The 17,793-nt window shown below is 37.0% G+C and overlaps 1 protein-coding gene across 2 annotated transcripts in view; it reads right to left on the bottom strand.

Annotated features, from left to right (window-relative positions):
* oca2 (oculocutaneous albinism II) overlaps positions 1 to 17,793 on the bottom strand; it is a 118,629-nt gene that overhangs the window by 65,917 nt on the left and 34,919 nt on the right. For both annotated transcript variants that reach the window (XM_067458455.1, XM_067458454.1), the window contains 5 exons: positions 16,599 to 16,670; positions 14,389 to 14,454; positions 13,036 to 13,092; positions 10,558 to 10,682; positions 8,532 to 8,670 (listed from right to left, as the gene is read on the bottom strand). In XM_067458455.1, coding sequence (XP_067314556.1) covers positions 8,532 to 8,670; positions 10,558 to 10,682; positions 13,036 to 13,092; positions 14,389 to 14,454; positions 16,599 to 16,670 — 459 coding nt within the window. The remainder of the gene's footprint in view (positions 1 to 8,531; positions 8,671 to 10,557; positions 10,683 to 13,035; positions 13,093 to 14,388; positions 14,455 to 16,598; positions 16,671 to 17,793) is intronic.

Below are 17,793 nucleotides of genomic sequence, written 5' to 3'. Positions count from 1 at the left end.
GACTCGGTATTGGTAAATGGAAGCTCAGGCATGTTTGCTTGACGTGCAAGAACCAATGAGGTTCATTCTTGTGTGTTACACAGCCTGTTTGAGCTTCTGGGAGAACCAGTGAGGTTAATTCTTGTGTGTTACACATCACGTTTGAGCTTCTGCAAGAACCAATGAGGTTCATTCTTGTGTGTTACGCAGCACATTTGAGCTTCCACAAGAGGTTTGTTCTCACGCATCAAGCTCGGTTGAACTTCTGTTTGTTTGCTGATCAATGTTTATGCGAACAAAAGCCTTCATTCAATCTCATCACATAAAGCAACCTAGTCTCCTCAGAAAATTTACTAAACCGCTCAATTTATGTAGATTTGTTTTACGATCTCTTTATGAACTTTTTGAATCATCAAAAAGATCCTCATTTGTGTTCCAAAGATGAACGAAAGTATCTTGATATGAGGACAAGAAATTACAAAGTCAATGCTACAAATAAATGAGGATCTTTTGAACTTTCTACACATCAAGGAATCAAAAAAAAAAAAAAAAAAAAAAAAAAATATATATATATATATATATATATATATATATATATATATATATATATATGTATATGTATATGTATATGTATATATATATATATATATATATATATATATATATATGTATATATATATGTATATGTATATGTAATATATATATGTAATATATATATATATATATATATATATATATATATATATATATATATATATATATATATATATATATATATATATATATATATATATATATATATATTAAGCAGCACCGGTTTCAACATTGATAATAATAGTACATGATTCTTGTCCAGCAAATCAGCACATTAGAATGGTTTCTGGCAGCAGCAATCATATACGACGTATTAAAATAGTGAAATAGAAAACAGTAATTGTCTAAATTGCAATAAAGTATTACAGTTTTTACTGCTTTTCTGATAAAATAATTGCAGCCTTGGTCAGCTTTAGAGGCTTCTTTCAAAACATTAAAACAATCTTACCGACACCAAATATTTGAATGGGAGTGCACAGTATATATGCTGCAAGGCATACCTTTTCCGGATGGTTACTGGTCTTATATACTGGTCTTAGACCATTATGGCCTGGTTCCACAGACAGGGTTTAGATTAAACCAAGATTAGGCATTCATTATATTCATATAAAAATGTATTTTATCGTACAACATACTAACCCTACTTTATTGCTTATATATTTGGGTAACTATTGTTCTCTGTAATGTATTGTCAACCCTGGCTTCCAAAGTACATATTGTATTACCCAATGTCGATTTGTGCTCTTGCACTTGTCTTGTAATATGAGCCCCTTTTTGTTTGTTTTGTTTTTGTACATTATGTGTGTTGTTACAGAATTGTGATGTACATTGTTGTGTGTTCAAGAAAATGTAATAAAAATATTATTACAAAAAAAAAAACAAAAAAAAAAGATTAGGCATTCAATTAAGGTGGTATACATCTGGAGACAAAACAATGTCACTGGCATATTTAAGTATATGTCAGTGCAAGTTGTTTTCAGTTTAGACAGTTCAAACATGTATATTAGTCTCGGACTAAGCTTAAGTCTTGTCTGTGAAACCAGGCATAATATGCTTTATGTAAGTCAAGTGTTGATTAATGAAGCACATTTCCAGCACGGTGATTTTTATTAAGCTATATGGCCCAATGTTATCCATCTATTTGTATAGTAGAGCTTCGATTCCGATTCCTGAGGCTCTAAAGATCCTGAGGCTGATTGGAGCTTTAAAAACGGATTAAGTAAATGCTGGAGAAAGTGATGGCTTCACTAGACTCAAATTAAATCCACGTCTATACACAAGCAGACAGAAGTCAGTCACAACATTGCACACCCCCATTCATTTACATAATATACAGAGAACAACAAGTATACACAGGGTGTTCAAAGCTAGTTTCAATTTAAAAAATAAAATTTCCAATGCTAAAAATGGGGGGGGGGGACAAAAGCATAAAATAAAATGATGTGATTCCTCAAGACACTAATATCAATGTCAGATGCAGTAATAGGAACAATCATTAAAAAAAATCATTTTAATCTTAAACACAGGATCAAAAAACGACATTACACAAGTTCACCCACATACACTATAAAAGCACCTGTTTGCACAAGCTTAAATATAGTTTTGGATCATACATTCATTCACAGAGAGCCTAGAGTTTCATCGACTCCTACCTCTATTGCATCAGGAACTCGCGTCCTCAGACACACACAACGTGTAACCCAGAAAAGTGTTTCATAATGCAGGGAATCTCTCTTAGTAATGAAATAAAAGTGTTATGTTTGACTGACTTTAAGACCCAGCTAAATGGATATCAAATCAATGCACATCGTAATCAACAGATAAGAAAATGTCATGTATTCAATTGTGTGAGTGTGAGTGTGAGTGTGTGTGTGTGTGTGTGTGTGTGTGTGTGTGTGTGTGTGTGTGTGTGTGTGTGTGTGTGTGTGTGTGTGTGTGTGTGTGTGTGTGTGTGTGTGTGTGTGTGTGTGTGTGTGTGTGTGTGTGTGTGTGTGTGTGTGTGTGTGTGTGTGTGTGTGTGTGTGTCATTTTTTGCACATGAAGTTGTATCTCCATTCATCATCTGCATGTTGTCAACACAAACAGAAGCCCTCTCAAATATAAACAAATCTGGCCAGTGTAACACAGAGATAACACAAACCACTGCATCCAAGTCAATAATTACAGCAGATGCCATCTCTCACTATGAAACAGAACGGATGAATCTGTCCAGCACTTCACACATATGTATCGCCACAGCCCTCCTCTGTGCATTCATCACCGAACGTCCTGACGGAAACCCAAAATGATGTTTTTAAAGCAGTAGTGCATTTGATGGGTTCTACTCTCCAGAGATTTAGGCCTGTCAGAAATGCAAGTTTATGGATATTGTTTTTTTTTAGAAATTTCCCACTGTCAATTGCAGCCCAACAGGAAGTGACCTTGATGTGAAAAATGTAACTTGAGCATGATTACCGGAGCATCTTCCTGTGCAACAGCCAGTTTGACAGACAAGGACAATGTTTCTACTGAGCCACAAATTAACTCAAACCCCACAGCGATTTCAGCTCTGAAAGCCAGCTGATGAAACAACAATTTAAACCAGGCACCTTTTTGTCGCCAATGGAAGAGTGTGAGGAATAACTAAATTAAAAACTGTGATGGAAAATATTGAACTTCTCATGAAATATTTAAGTCGCTCTCATTGATGGCTTTTAATGACCTTTCTTACTAGAGTCCATTAACACGTTACAATAAGGTTCAGTTTGTTAATGTTAGTTCAATGTATTGGGTATAATGTGCTGACGATTGTTTAGCTTATAGGTTAATGTTAATTTCTGCACTTACTAATTTACAACTTTAACATCTGAACTTCATTAGTTAACATGAATTAATAAACAAACACGAATGAACAGTGAACACATTACTTAACATTACCTAGATTAATAAATGCTCTAGAAAACTGTTATTCATAAAGTCCAGCCACTTCTATTAGGCACTGTTCTGTTAGTGACAAAGTGAAAATGTGTTTTGTTTTTGTTTTTAAAAACGTGTGAGAAATTTGCTGTCTCCAGATGGTTTTGATCCAAAGCGCCTTTTACCGATAACATTTTGACACATCATTTTGTGTATATCAGAAATTATGTATCTTTCATATCCCACATTTCCCCATCTGAAAATGGAGAGAGTAATGAGACAACTGAAAATGGCCAGATTACTGCTTACTAATTTCACACATCATTTAGTATTATTAAATTAGGAAATATCAGAAAACGACAGAGAAATGTCAAGCCAACTGCGGTTTGATGTGACAAAAAAAAGCTGGGATTAAATACTAAATGTTTTTCATTTTAGTTTGTTTGAGAAAATATGGTTAATATTAGAATAGGAGTTCTGAGGTCTTCTAACGAGTTTTTGTCAACAGTTCATTTAGTTAAAATTTCGTATCGGCATAGGATATATGCTCTTAAGATTGTTTCAACATTTGCAATAATTTTAGCTATAAAGGCTGATATACAGTATATCTCTGGTCAAGTACTTCAAACACCATTTTACCCCTAAGTGAAAAGAACTTGAGTACCATGAGTATATCGGGCCTAAATGTCCATTTTCAACAGCTGTATTGGTAAACTTTTTTGCAAATAAAAAAGTGTGAATTTGGACTATTGTAACTTTAAGATACATTAAATAACGATTTGAACTTTATTGTAAAAAGTTGCATTGAGTATTCAAAAACATGATGTATATTGAAATTAATGAATGAATCAATGTTTTTGAACTAAGCAGTTGAGTGAATAATTCACTGACTCACTTAGGCATGACGCCCCAACCTCCCACGACTGAGTGCTTTTGGGCTGTCTGTATCTTATCAAGAATGACAGTATGACCCTATCCTGATCCTAATGGAAATTGCTCAAGAGCCTACTATGAGTGCAACATAAGCGTCCATAATGAGCCCTAAATAGTTTGTAATCTTTTGTTTTGTCTTCTAAAGTTAAAGGCTTGAGTCTGTGCTCAAGCCTAAACAGAGTCCCATTATTCACACCTGTAATGGAAGCATATTATAAGTCCTCTCTTTACCTTTGCATGACCCTTTCACACCACCCTTGAAATGTACTGTTTAAAACACACTTAAAACGCGAAGAAGCACTCAATTAAAACAGATCATTTAATTTGTTTCACACACACTAATTCATCTATCTCTGTCAAAAAGTGTGATGGGGCTGGAATTCAATTTTGCTGACAAGATGTTTATATGGCATAAAAATGTATGGCTGCAAATAGACTGAGGTTTTTAGGCATAGTTGTTCTTTTGGCGTGTAGCCTTTTAAATAGACTGTCAGAAAAAGATGGATCTCCTATTCTTTTATAGCCACCCTCTTTCCGCTCGCTTTCTCTTTTGCACTGATACACACACACACACACACACACACACACACACACACACACACACACACACACACACACACACACACACACACACACACACACACACACACACACACACACACACACACACACACACACACAGTTTTTGTGTCTTAGTCATTATGTCTATGGTAGTGTGTGACAGAAAGAGCTCCAGGGTAGAGTGGCTCCAAAGAGAGCATCTTTAATCAGCATCTGGAGCTGGAGATGAAAGAGCTCAATCTTGTCCTCTGTGTCTCATTCAGGGCTTTAGCTGGACACTTACACATACTGACACACACATTGACCATATACACAAAGAAATTCACATACACTAACACACATGGCTTTCAAACTTTTTATGATGCAAAACAAGTGGTTAATAAGGTGTTCCTATGCAGTTACTAAGGTGTTTAAGTGTGTCCCTAGTGAGTTCTAAGACATTACTAGAAATCTAGGTGGTTGCTAGGGTGTTTTAGGTAGTTGCTTACTGCCAATGTCTAGTCTGTATGATGTTCTTTAGCCTTGATTTATTCTCAAAACAATTTCAATGCAAATCTATGGGTTTTTCTTTGTCTTTGTTTTATTTTAAATCACCAGGTCTGACAAGAAAAGCACACTTCAACAAGCTGCATGTTTTAGGCCAGGAGTATACTTTATGCAAATGTTAGGCCAAAGCAGAACAAGTGCACAGATCCATTGAACATATTTAATGTGTGTTCATGCGCTATGGTGAGAATAACAAATCTTATAGAGTTATAAAGCTAGCTTCAAATGTCTTTGCTATTAAATCTGATTTGTTATTATTCAGGTAAACATACTTATGAGATCTATCTTGCTCAGCATCATTCTTAACTGTCCCTCTGCCAATGCAGTGGATGATCTAAAAGGGAACTATCTGTAGAAGCAGACAGTTTATTCTAATGAAAACTTGCGGCAATACAGAGAATGCAACGCACTTGAGTTAATGTCATGAAATGCACTCAAAAGGTTAGCTATTTGAACTGAATTCAAATCCATAATCCTAAATAAGAGCAATAGAAAAACACAAACTGGCAGACATTCAAGTAAGTAAAGTCAAACAAACAAACAGACAAAATAAACTCCAATACATACACTGATCAGGAGTAACATTATGACAGGTGAATAAAACTGATTATCTCTTTATCATGGCACCTGCTAGTGAGTGAGATATATATTAGCCAGCAAGTGAATATTTTGTCCTAAGAGTAGATGTAGTAGCAGGAAGATAGACAAGCATAATGATTTGAGAGAGCTTGGTCCAAATTGTGATGGCTAGATGACTAAGTTGACTTGTGGGCTGTTCACAGTCTGCAGTGGTCAGTATCTATCAACACTGGTGAACCGGCGACAGGGTCATGGGTGACCAAGGCTCATTGATGCACGTGGAAAGAGAAGGTTGGCCAGTGCGGTCTAATCAAACTGATGAGCTACTGGAGCTCAAATTGCTCAAGAAGTTAATGCTGGTTCTGATAGAAAGGTGTCAGAATACACAGTGCATAGCCGGAGATCAGTCAGAGACCTCAAAGCAACCGCCTGTCAACCACCAAAAGCACCAACAGTGGGCATGTTAGAATCAGAACTGGACCACAGAGCAATAGAAGAAGGTGTCCTGGTCTGATGAATCACGTTTTCTTTTACATTACATGGATAGCCAGGTGCATGTGCGTCGCTTACCTGGGGAACACATGGTAACAGGATGCACTATGGGAAGAAGGCAAGCCAGTGTGATGCTTTGGGGAATGTTTTGCTAGGAAACCTTGGGTCCTGCAATCCATGTGGATGTTACTTTGACCACCTACCAAGTACCACCTACCTAAGCATTGTTGTAGACCATGTATACCCTTTCATGGAAACGGTATTCTCTGGTGGTCATGGCCTCTTTCAGCAGGATAATTCGCCCTGCCACAAAGCAAAAATGGTTCAGGAATGCTTTGAAGAGCACAACAATGAGTTTGAGGTGTTGACTTGGCCTCCAAATTCCCCAGATCTTATTCTAATCAAGAATCTTTGGGATGTGCTGAACAAACAAGTCTGATATTTATGAACCTTATGAACATTATATGGTCATAATGTTACGCCTGATTGGCCTATACTGTGTATTTTGTCTCCTCACCGATGAGTTTATGCATTGATCTGTCTGAATGTGAACATGAATATTTCAAATCAAAACCACAAACCTGGGACACACTTTTCCATCTACTCCATTAAAGTGAATAATAAATCACAAAATGTCCCCTCACCTTTTCAATCACACCGATATTACACAAGGCTCAATGAACACAGAACCACATAAGGCTCTCTGCTTTGAGGTCACATCATAAACCTAGAGATTATTCAGCCTTCCTGTGACCTTGTCCAATTGGCAGGATGGAACTTTAAATTGTGGTTTCATGTGAGTGAACGTTTGATGTAAAGAGTTTGATCATAGAGGTTGTATAATGATGAAAAAGTCCTTGTGCTGCTGTTCTGTGATTAAGTTAGGAAAGTACATGTAGATGTTGCAGACCAAATTTTTGTAATCACTCGCATCCATCAGCTAGTCACTGCTGCACTGTACTTCAACAGCTTCAAGTAACACACAGATGATAATTGGGAATCCCAGTAGCTCCTCACTGCAGAACACAAGATCCAGGGAGCGGATGAGGGTTGGATCCAGATCCAGGGGGTGGAGTTGGGTTGTAGTTTCAGCCTCAGGCAGTCCACCTGGAAACAATCGCTCTGACGCCAAACTCCCACGTGGAAGAAGAAAGGCGGCGTGTTTACAACTAAAACAATAAGCGCTTACCAGGACCAACTAAACGCTGGATTTTCAAAAGTATATTAAGTTTGCTGCGCCATTGTGGATCCAAACCCCATCCCCTGGATCTTGTGTTCTGCAGTGAGGAACATCTAGGGAATCTTCACAAACTTGATAGTTTACATAAAAAATTATATTTACACTCAAATGGTAATTAATGTACCAATATAATAAATAAAACTTCCTAAATTATCTGAATTCAGTCAGATTTACTAATGTGCTAGCAGTGTGAGTACCTTATGTGCTGTTTTGGCATACAGTGTGAACAGCCGTGGAACGATGAGTAACAAGTAACTATTGCAGCCAAACATTTTGCATTCTCAGTCGAAAACAGTTGGTCTCGGAGTTTGTACACAATGACTGTTACAGGTTTGCGGTCTTGCTATTACAGAAGTTAAAAAGATTTCAACTCTGCGGAATGAAAGAGAGAGAGCAAATTTGGCAGAGTGTGACCGAATCTGGCAAGAAGCATTCCTACATAATTAATAGTCTGAGGTGTAAGACAGGATGCCATGGTGTTTTAGCCTTGAGTGGAAAGTGACAGGGTGTTTTGGCACGAGGCTATCATTCTATGCCAGACAAATGCTTGGTCACAAATGTGCCTGTGTGTTTTGTTTATTTGTTCAGTCATGTCAAATTTGTCAAACAAGTTCCCCGAGACACTCTCAAAAGGCACACAACAGAAGCACAATATCCTTTCACCCGTGAATGACCCAGCATCAAGCGGGAACGGTAAGAAATAATTACATACTTTTTTACGCAGATCCTGGTTGGATACGATGATGACATTGGGTGGATCTCCAACAGCAGTGGCAGCTCCTCCGATGTTGGTGAAGATTACTTCAGCAATCAAGACATGCCTAGGGTCCAGATTAAGCACCTCACATAACCTAGTGTACAAAAGGCATCACAAAGCCTGATTAGCACTGATGATCCTGGAACGTCAATGCAATTATTTATTTTTTATCTATCATACTTTAATGATAAAGTATGATGCATAACCATAAAACATGCACACAGAAAAAACCCACAGACTTTAATGGACCTGAATATAATACAGACTCGGTGATGGGATCAACTGATTTGGGTCTGTAGCAACCACCCAGAACACCATAGCAACACACACAAAAAAACACACAGAGAACAACTAAGCAATCACATAGCAACACCATGGCAAACATCAAAATGTCCTAGCATCATGGCCACAAGTTTTACACAGGCTCATATACCGTAGGTTTTACTTCTGACATAGTTGTAATTGTACCATAAAATATGGAGAGAGAAGGACCCGATTCATTAACAGCAAACACGTAAGCTGCACAAAATTCAAGTTTGGTTATTAACACTGAATTTCAAACAAATCTAAAGATAAGCAAATCAGTTTCCCTGCTAAATTGGCATGAAAAAAATACTTGCACAAGCAAATTGCCTGTTAACAAAAAGCTGAACTGTAATTTCTCAAATTCGTTTTTTAACGAGTATGTGTCCTGTGTTTCTAAACCCTGAAGCCCTGAAGGTGTTTGAAGATGCAATTGGTGATGCATGATCAAAAAAAAAGCAGTCATTTCTCACCAGCAATGTCATGAAAACGCTGAGGCAGCACATAACATTTTAATGGCTGTGTGAAATATAGATTTATTTTATTCTACCAGACTAGGGATTTTTACGGTCCACATAAATTGATAAGATTTTGATGGATGAAATTTGCAGAGGGATGAAAAGTACAAAAATATCACAAAAAGATCCTGGCTCAAAAAAAAACAAAAAAAACGATTTGTTGATCTTTTTACAGTAGTGATGGGACAAAAAACAATGTTACACAGTGCCTGATTGATTCATATCACATCCTCTGAAGAAGAAGGGTTGTCCTGCATGATGCTACATAAGTAATGCTGAACATCAGGATATAAATATAAATGATATAAAACACAAATATAATGTGCACAATGAATCACACTGATAAACAATGTAATGGTGAAAAGATGGAAGGTGAAAATAAGCTCAAATGGAGCTGAAACAAGCAATGAGGTAGGAAGTTTATAGTGTGTAGACATGACTCTTTGTCTCCTCATATCATTTTTTAAGCAAACTGACAGAAAAAAAAAGCCAATATCTTCTGGGAATGTTTTTTTTTTAAGCAGTAGTTCTGCTGAAGAGACTTTTTTAAAAGGAATGTTCTAGCTTCAATGCAAGTTAAACTCTATTGACAGCATCTGTGGCATGCCGTCAATTACCAAGGAAATCATTTGAATTTATTCCTCAGTTTGTAAAAATAAAAGTCATGTGTGCAACAACGCACAGAAAGTCTATAGGGCCGGGGATTCTGGAGTTTCTCGAAGATTCACAAGTCTAACAGAACATTGTATTTTAAAGGGATAGTTCACCCAAAAATGTTGTTCAAATTGTTCCAACCCTGTACGAATTTCTTTTTTCTGCTAAACACAAAAGAAGATATTTTTAAGAATGTCAATAACCAAACAGTTGGTGGACACCATCGATTTCTAAAGAATTGTTTTCCTACTATGGAAGTCAATGCGGTCCATAAATTGTTTGGTTCCCCATATTTTACAAAAATTGTGTGTTCAGCAAAGGACATAAATTCATACAGGTTTGGAACAACTTGAGGATGAGTAAATGATGACAGAATTTTCATATTTCTTTAATGTTTATTCCAGTGCAATTGCTTGCTGCACATACTTGCAATGTAAGCACAAAAGTAAAAAAGTAAAGAGAGAAAAAAGAGGACAAGAGATTGTTTTAGGAATAGCAAACATTACCTGATTGTAACAGGGGTGAACAGCATCATAGTTGTTACATTATCAAGAAACGCTGACAGAACGGCTGCAATTAGACAGAGAATGATAATCATGGGCCACACTCTTCCTCGTGATAACTGATATGCCTGTGTGGAGACAAAGAGCACTGATGGGAATACTTTAAAGATTGGTTTACAAAGTTAGATCTTTTCTAGTAACTTCACATTAATGAAAACTAACTGGGTTAAAAATAAATTAAGAGAAAAAAACGCTTGCCTTTGTTTATGAACATTAACAAAATCATGTTTTCAAAAAAGCCTCCAGTGGAAAGGAGAGACAGATTTAACAGCGCCTCAAAAACAGAGAATAAAGAACGGTCCTCTGGGGGGGTCTCGGAACACGATGTTCAAAAGATAACTTTAATGAGGAATTCGCTCTAAAAACTGCCACAGAACCATAGTGTTTTTACTTATTCAAGCTTTAACATTTAAAGAATGTTCAAGTCTGAAAAGACCTGCACTTTAAGAGCCTGTCGCTATGGAGACATTATCAGGCTGTCTGGAATCATTCTAATCAAGTGGTAACACCAGGGGGTTGTAACCCACCCATGATGTCAGCACTTCCTAACTCAAAACGATGGTAACTGACTCAAAAAAAAAAACAGCAACACACCCACACATTCTGATAGAAGTGGTGTGAAATGGTGTTCAATCAAGAGGGTTGTTTCTATGGCGATGTTTTAATTTGTGGGACATGCCCTTGTCCAGAAACCTGTTAATATTTATAAATGGGATGAGAGGACACATGCATGTGCCCTCATAATGTCCAGGGGCCTCATTAATAAACGTTGCGTATGCTCTCTACGCAATAATTGGCATTTAAAAAAAAGCAAACTTGACGGGAAAATGCACGGTCCTTTACACAAGCTCTGACTCAGGCGTACGCACAAAAACGGGTGACATTTCGGAGCAGATATAGATTCAATTAGATGGATGGATGGATGGATGGATGGATGGATGGATGGATGGATGGATGGATGGATGGATGGATGGATGGATGGATGGATGGATGGATGGATGGATGGATGGATGGATGGATGGATAGATAGATAGATAGATAGATAGATAGATAGATAGATAGATAGATAGATAGATAGATAGATAGATAGATAGATAGATAGATAGACAGACAGACAGATAGATAGATAGATAGATAGATAGATAGATAGATAGATAGATAGATAGATAGATAGATAGATAGATAGATAGATAGATAGATAGATAGATAGATAGATAGATAGATGGATGGATGGATGGATGGACGCTTTTTTGCCACGACTTTGATGTCCAGCTATTTCTTTTTTAATTCACCAACAATAACTTCTACTTCACATTGAGTGAAGTTATTTTTTTTTTTACATTTCCTCTCTGTGTTTGCCATGATTTCGCAATCGATGAATATTAACTTGTGGGTGTTTCACAGACTATTTATGGGCAACTATGGGCGTGACATTAAGCCGCAAAAGCTGTGCAACATTAAGAATTGATTGTGATTTATTAAGGGAAAACTGTGTAGGATGTGCGTGCGCACGGTTTTATAAATCCGAATATTTCTTCATCCGTATGCCACTTCTGACGCAAATCCTACGCAAAGTTTAATAAATGAGGCCCCAGAGCACATCCATAATGTTCCAACAGGGCTTTTACAGCAGTCCACAGAATCACTGAAAATATATAATAAATAATATTATATAATAATAGATATCCATCCAATGAAGCTCATCGCAAGATTTACTTTTAGGCTTTCATTACTTCTGACCCATTTTCTTCACGGTTTATGAACATTTGCATCATTTGACAAAGATTTGTTCTGATTTCTTTTTGCATGTCTATTGGCGATTGATATTCACCCATACATTTCATATACAGTTTAAAGCATTTGTGGGGTTCTCAATTCTCATCACATTGCTTGAGAGAAAATGATTTTCAGAGCACCTGTTCCTTTGCCCCAAAGCTAAAGTAGCATGATGGGATTACATCGACTAAATCAAAAACTGGGATAATAATGTGAAATGAAAGCATTTCAAACTAAACCAATGACAGACCACACTCTAAAAAAACTCTGGGTTGGTTCAACCGTTGTTTGGGACAAACCCAAATATGGACAAACCCAACAATTGGTTTAAATGTTTAAATTACATTTTAAACCCAAAGGTTGGGTTTGTCCGCACACATCCTGAAGAGGAAAGCCAAAGTGTCTTGCATGCCCCAGTATAGGCCATCAACATGTCAGCGCCATATTTGGACGTTGGCGACTCCACTTTTTTCCAATAGAAGACAGTAAAGGGGCATCCTCCATCTTTTACACAGTCTATTGTTGAAACAACCCTGCATTTTTTTAGAGTGCACAAGAAATTGTAACTTGCTTAAGCACACATGCAGACATCTGCATAACAAATGACAAACAAGCATTTGCAACAAAAAGATTGAGAAAACTCACCTTGACTGCACAGTAATCAAAGAAACCAGTCTCAGAGAATATTGCCACCAGTATCATCTGAAAGTAAATACTAAGGGTTATGAGACTTGAACATTTCATGCTTTCTATTTTTAGTGCTTACTGCCACATGTGTTGCTATAAAATCACATTATGTCTCAAATACCACACACACGGTCTCTCACTCAATTTCATGCCACATATCTCTCCGTTTTTTTTTTTTTTTTTTGGTGCCTCAGACACAGAAACAGACATCCTTTAAATATAGAATATCAATAAAGAGAAACATTAATATTTCTGAGTTTATTAAAGCTAACATTGCATAGTCAGTCTTTAAAATTGACAGATGCTGTGATTAATTTTCTATCATCAGTCTCTGATTTTCTTTTATGCCTTTCCTCACATACTCCTACATGTAGTCTTTTGGATGAGGGCTGATTGAACGTATTTGTTTCCATGGAGACAGCAGCTGAACAAACAGAGATCTTGAAAAGGGTGGCACTTTAGCAATAATATTAGAGAGGCTGTGTGTTTTTAATGTGTATTCGTATTTTTTGCACTACCATTTCAAATATGGGCTAATGTCATATGCAGACAACCATGCCATACCTAACAAACATTTTACATGTTCTAAAATCAACTGTGTGTGCTGCTGTGTAGCTGCTGCAAAGCAAGAGCAATGCAACGAAACACCATAAATGATCCCTAAAGATTTTTTCTAAAATAAGCACTAGGTTAACAGCATATTAAAGAAAGGTGCCCCACTAAGTGCCTGTCAGGTTAGCAGCCTGAGAGGCTGATATGGGTTCAGGTTAGGGGTTGGATTAGGGGCTTGTCAAGCACTTAGCAGGACATCATTCTCAAACAGCATCTCATTACATCAGAGACCAGGTTCTAATGCTATCTGAAAGAGTTAAATAACTAAGATTCTTTTTCTAAAGAAAATATGGTAGTGGTTGATATGTGTCAATCGCTAAGATGTTATATGTGGTTTTAATGTGTTGATTTGTGGTTTCTAGGGTGTTCTGGGTAGTTCTGAGTACTTTTAAAAGATATTCTGATTGCTTGATTTAGCTTAGATAATTCCATCAATGATAGTTTTTGCCCATTTTATCATACACCAGGACAAAGTCAGATGTTAACTTACATCTGAGTAACAGCACACTCCTTCTCAGCAAGTCACATGATTTGATGTATCATTCATGTTTATAGCACAAACGGTGCACTGATTTGAATTTTAAAAAATCCCTTCTTTGACTTTATATTTAATACATTCGGCTGGAACCTTGCTACTCAGGTTGATTGAGTAAAAAAGCTGTAAGAGAGCTCCTATAGCCCTGTTAGAATTATACTTACCATTCCAAAAAGCAAGGCAAGCGTCTCATAGTCAATCCATTCCACAACAGTCATCAGGCTCGGTCTCTACAGTCAAGAGACAAAGCGATGAGAAGCTCATCTCAGATACAGAGGAGCATTTTAACATTCCACACTTACAGTAACTAGGTTCTAGGCATCTCAAAGCGCTTTACAAGAACATACAAATAAAATACAATGAAATAAGAAGAAATATGAAACACATAGAACATCGAAAAGACAAAAACAAATTTAGCCTGAAAAAAATAAGTTATATGGGAAGATTTAAAAACGAAAAAAAGATTCAATATGCCTAATCTCAGTGGGAAGTTTAAGAGCCAATGAAGAAAAAGCCTGGCCAACCCATAGATCGTAAAAAAGTTGAAAGAACATTTAAAAAGCGGAATTGCAAGAGCAGATATTTCATCAGAGTTAAAGGGTCAGTTCACCCAAAAATGAAAATTTCTGTCATTAATTACTCACTCCCATGTTGTTTCAAACCCGCAACACCTTCGTTCATCTTCGGAACACATAATATATTTTTGATGAAATCCGAGAGCTCTCTAAACTCTCCATAGACAGTAAGTTAATTAACACTTTCAAGGTACAGAAAGGTAGTAAAGACATTGTTAAAATAGTCCATGTGACTCCAGTGGTCCAGCCTAACTTTATTCAACATCTCTTTTCGTCTCCTATGCTGTTGACGTAGTGTAAACAGTGCAGCACTTCCGAGTTCTACAGCAGAATGGCGGCTCACCATCGGCTAGCTCCAGCATCGACAGCCTCACACCCATGCGTATGCTCATGTGAACAGCATCGGCCAATGGTAAGCCGGCTTTGTGATGTAGCACTTCGAAAGCGCTGCACTGTATTAACTATGTCAACAGCGTAGGAGACTGGAACAGACAAGAAGAGATTGTTGAATAAAGTCATTATTTTTGAGGGGTTTGGCACACAAAAAGTAAATATCACTTCATAAATATCTTTGAAAATATCTCACTATCGGAAATATAATATATTTGAAAATATCAGGTTTGGAACGACATGAGGGTGAAAAATTAATTACAGAATTTTCATTTTTTTGGGGTGAACTAACCCTTTAAAAGTTCAGACTGATATTGTGGCGCTATACCAGGCAAGGCCTTGTAGGGAAGCATGAACATTTTAAAATCTAAGCAAAACCTGACCGGGAGCCAGTGCAAGGACTTCAAGATTGGAGTGATGTGTTCACTTGTCCTGCAACTTTTTTATTGAAAATACTGTAATGCTGCATCCATCATGGGAAAAAAAATATTGCTGCAATTAATTCAAGTTGTCAATTATTACAATTTCACATTCATGTTGACTAATACATATTGTGGTTTTAACTTAAAAAAGTAAGTATTTCTACTGCCTTTACATTTTTAAGTTTAATCAACTTGAAATGTGAAACTGCAGTAAGCACTTTTTTGTGTATGTGTGCAGTGGCCTACATACTGTATTCTGATGATTACTTGAGTATTTACCAACCAACCAAGTCTAAAGTTCATTGAGTTTTTTGTATAAAAAAATAAAATAAATAAAAAACAGACTACAGAGCTTTGAGTCTTTTTAAAGGGCATTCCATCTATCAAACAGACAGAAGTGCACTGAGTAATTTGACTTGAGTTCAAATAATATACTTATCTCCAATGTCTGTAATACAATAACTAATTCGTAGAGCAGGAGAAAGAAAGTCAAGATTTAAATTATTCACAATCTTACGTTTCACATTAGAGTAAATTAGTGCAATTACTGCCGAAATCCCATTTGTGAAATTTATGTGAAATTGCCCAGTCTGATTTACTTAATTGTATAAAAAAGTTGTTGCTCTCTCTCTCTCTCTCTCTCTCTCTCTCTCTCTCTCTCTCTCTCTCTCTCTCTCTCTCTCTCTCTCTCTCTCTCTCTCTCTCTCTCTCTCTCTCTCTCTCTCTCTCTCTCTCTCTCTCTCTCTCTCTCTCTCTCTCTCTCTCTCTCTCTCTCTCTCTCTCTCTCTCTCTCTCTCTATATATATATATATATATGTCATGCAGACTTCTGCACATGAAAGAATGTTGCTGTGCTCTCATATTTTAAGCTAATAAAACTAAAGACCATCACAGCAGTTCTAAAAATTAATGAGTCCAACTCTTGACACAATGTAAGCAATCTTCATCTGAATAGAATAAATAACATCCTCTAAAACCAAAACTTACATCTCCAATGAAAGCCAGCGCTGCCAGAGCAGCCAACGATCCTAACATTGCAGCTAGAGTGCGGTGAACAATCTGCAGACACAGAAAACAAAACAAAACAAAAAATTAAATAAGGTACATTAAAAAAATGTCAGTACAGTAATAACGCAACAGCTTTTTTTTGCTACACTATATTGCCAAGTATTGGGAAACCCCTCCAAATCATTGAATTCAGGTGTTCCAATTCACTTCCATGGCCACAGGTGTATAAAATCACCTAGACATGCAGACTGCTTCAATAAACATTTGTAAAACAATTGGTTGCTCTCAGGATCTCAGTGAATTCAAGCCTGGTACCGTAATGTCATGTGTTTCATGAAATGTCCTCACTGCTAAATATTCCTCAATCAACTGTTAATGGTATTATAACAAAGTGGAAGCAATTGTCAACAACAATTGGGGTCAGCACAAGCTGAGGCGAACAGTGCGCAGAAGTTGCCAACTTTCTGCAGAGTCTATAGCTACAGAACTCCAAACTTTGTGTGGCCTTTATATTAGCTCATGGGTTTTGGTGGTTGCCAGGAGAATGGTAGGCTACTTGCCTGACTGCAATGTACCAATTTTAAGGTCCACTGAAATCAAAATTATTATTTTTTAGCTTTTAGTATGACTGTGTTGGCCTTAAAGTTATGAATAAGCTGGTATGTTCCAAAACTATGACAACATTTGCATTTATGAGATAAAAGCATTCAAAAGTTACAGTCTCCCACTTCCTTTAAAATTATCAGATTTTGGTGACATCATCGCAGATGTCGGCATCATTCACTTTCTCAAATCTTCTGTCCCATCAAAATGCTCTCTAGAATCTAAAGCCGCCCCCACTGCTGAAGCTGCAGCTGAAATCGGTCAGTTGTTTACACACATTTACTAATTTCTACATGGTGAAAGGCACATAGTACACTATATATATATGTGATAGGAAATGATTCAGTGTAAATATGCTTTCATTTGAGGCGAATAAAGTTTGTTTTCACGTTAGTTTCTCACACCGCAATAGCGCACACACCCCAACGGCTCTGGTCTAAATTTAGACTACAGACACGAGAGCGCAGCGCGGATCATATGCGCGAGTCGGCACAGACAACAAACCTATCGACCCATTTGAATTCTGCACAGAATGCTGCATTTCAAAACCGATATGGAGGAGATTATGATG

The sequence above is a fragment of the Pseudorasbora parva genome, chromosome 12, assembly GCF_024679245.1.
Source record: "Pseudorasbora parva isolate DD20220531a chromosome 12, ASM2467924v1, whole genome shotgun sequence".
Taxonomy (NCBI): domain Eukaryota; kingdom Metazoa; phylum Chordata; class Actinopteri; order Cypriniformes; family Gobionidae; genus Pseudorasbora; species Pseudorasbora parva.
The sequence above is the reverse complement of the archived record's forward strand: the minus strand, read 5'-3'. Positions and strand labels throughout refer to the sequence as shown.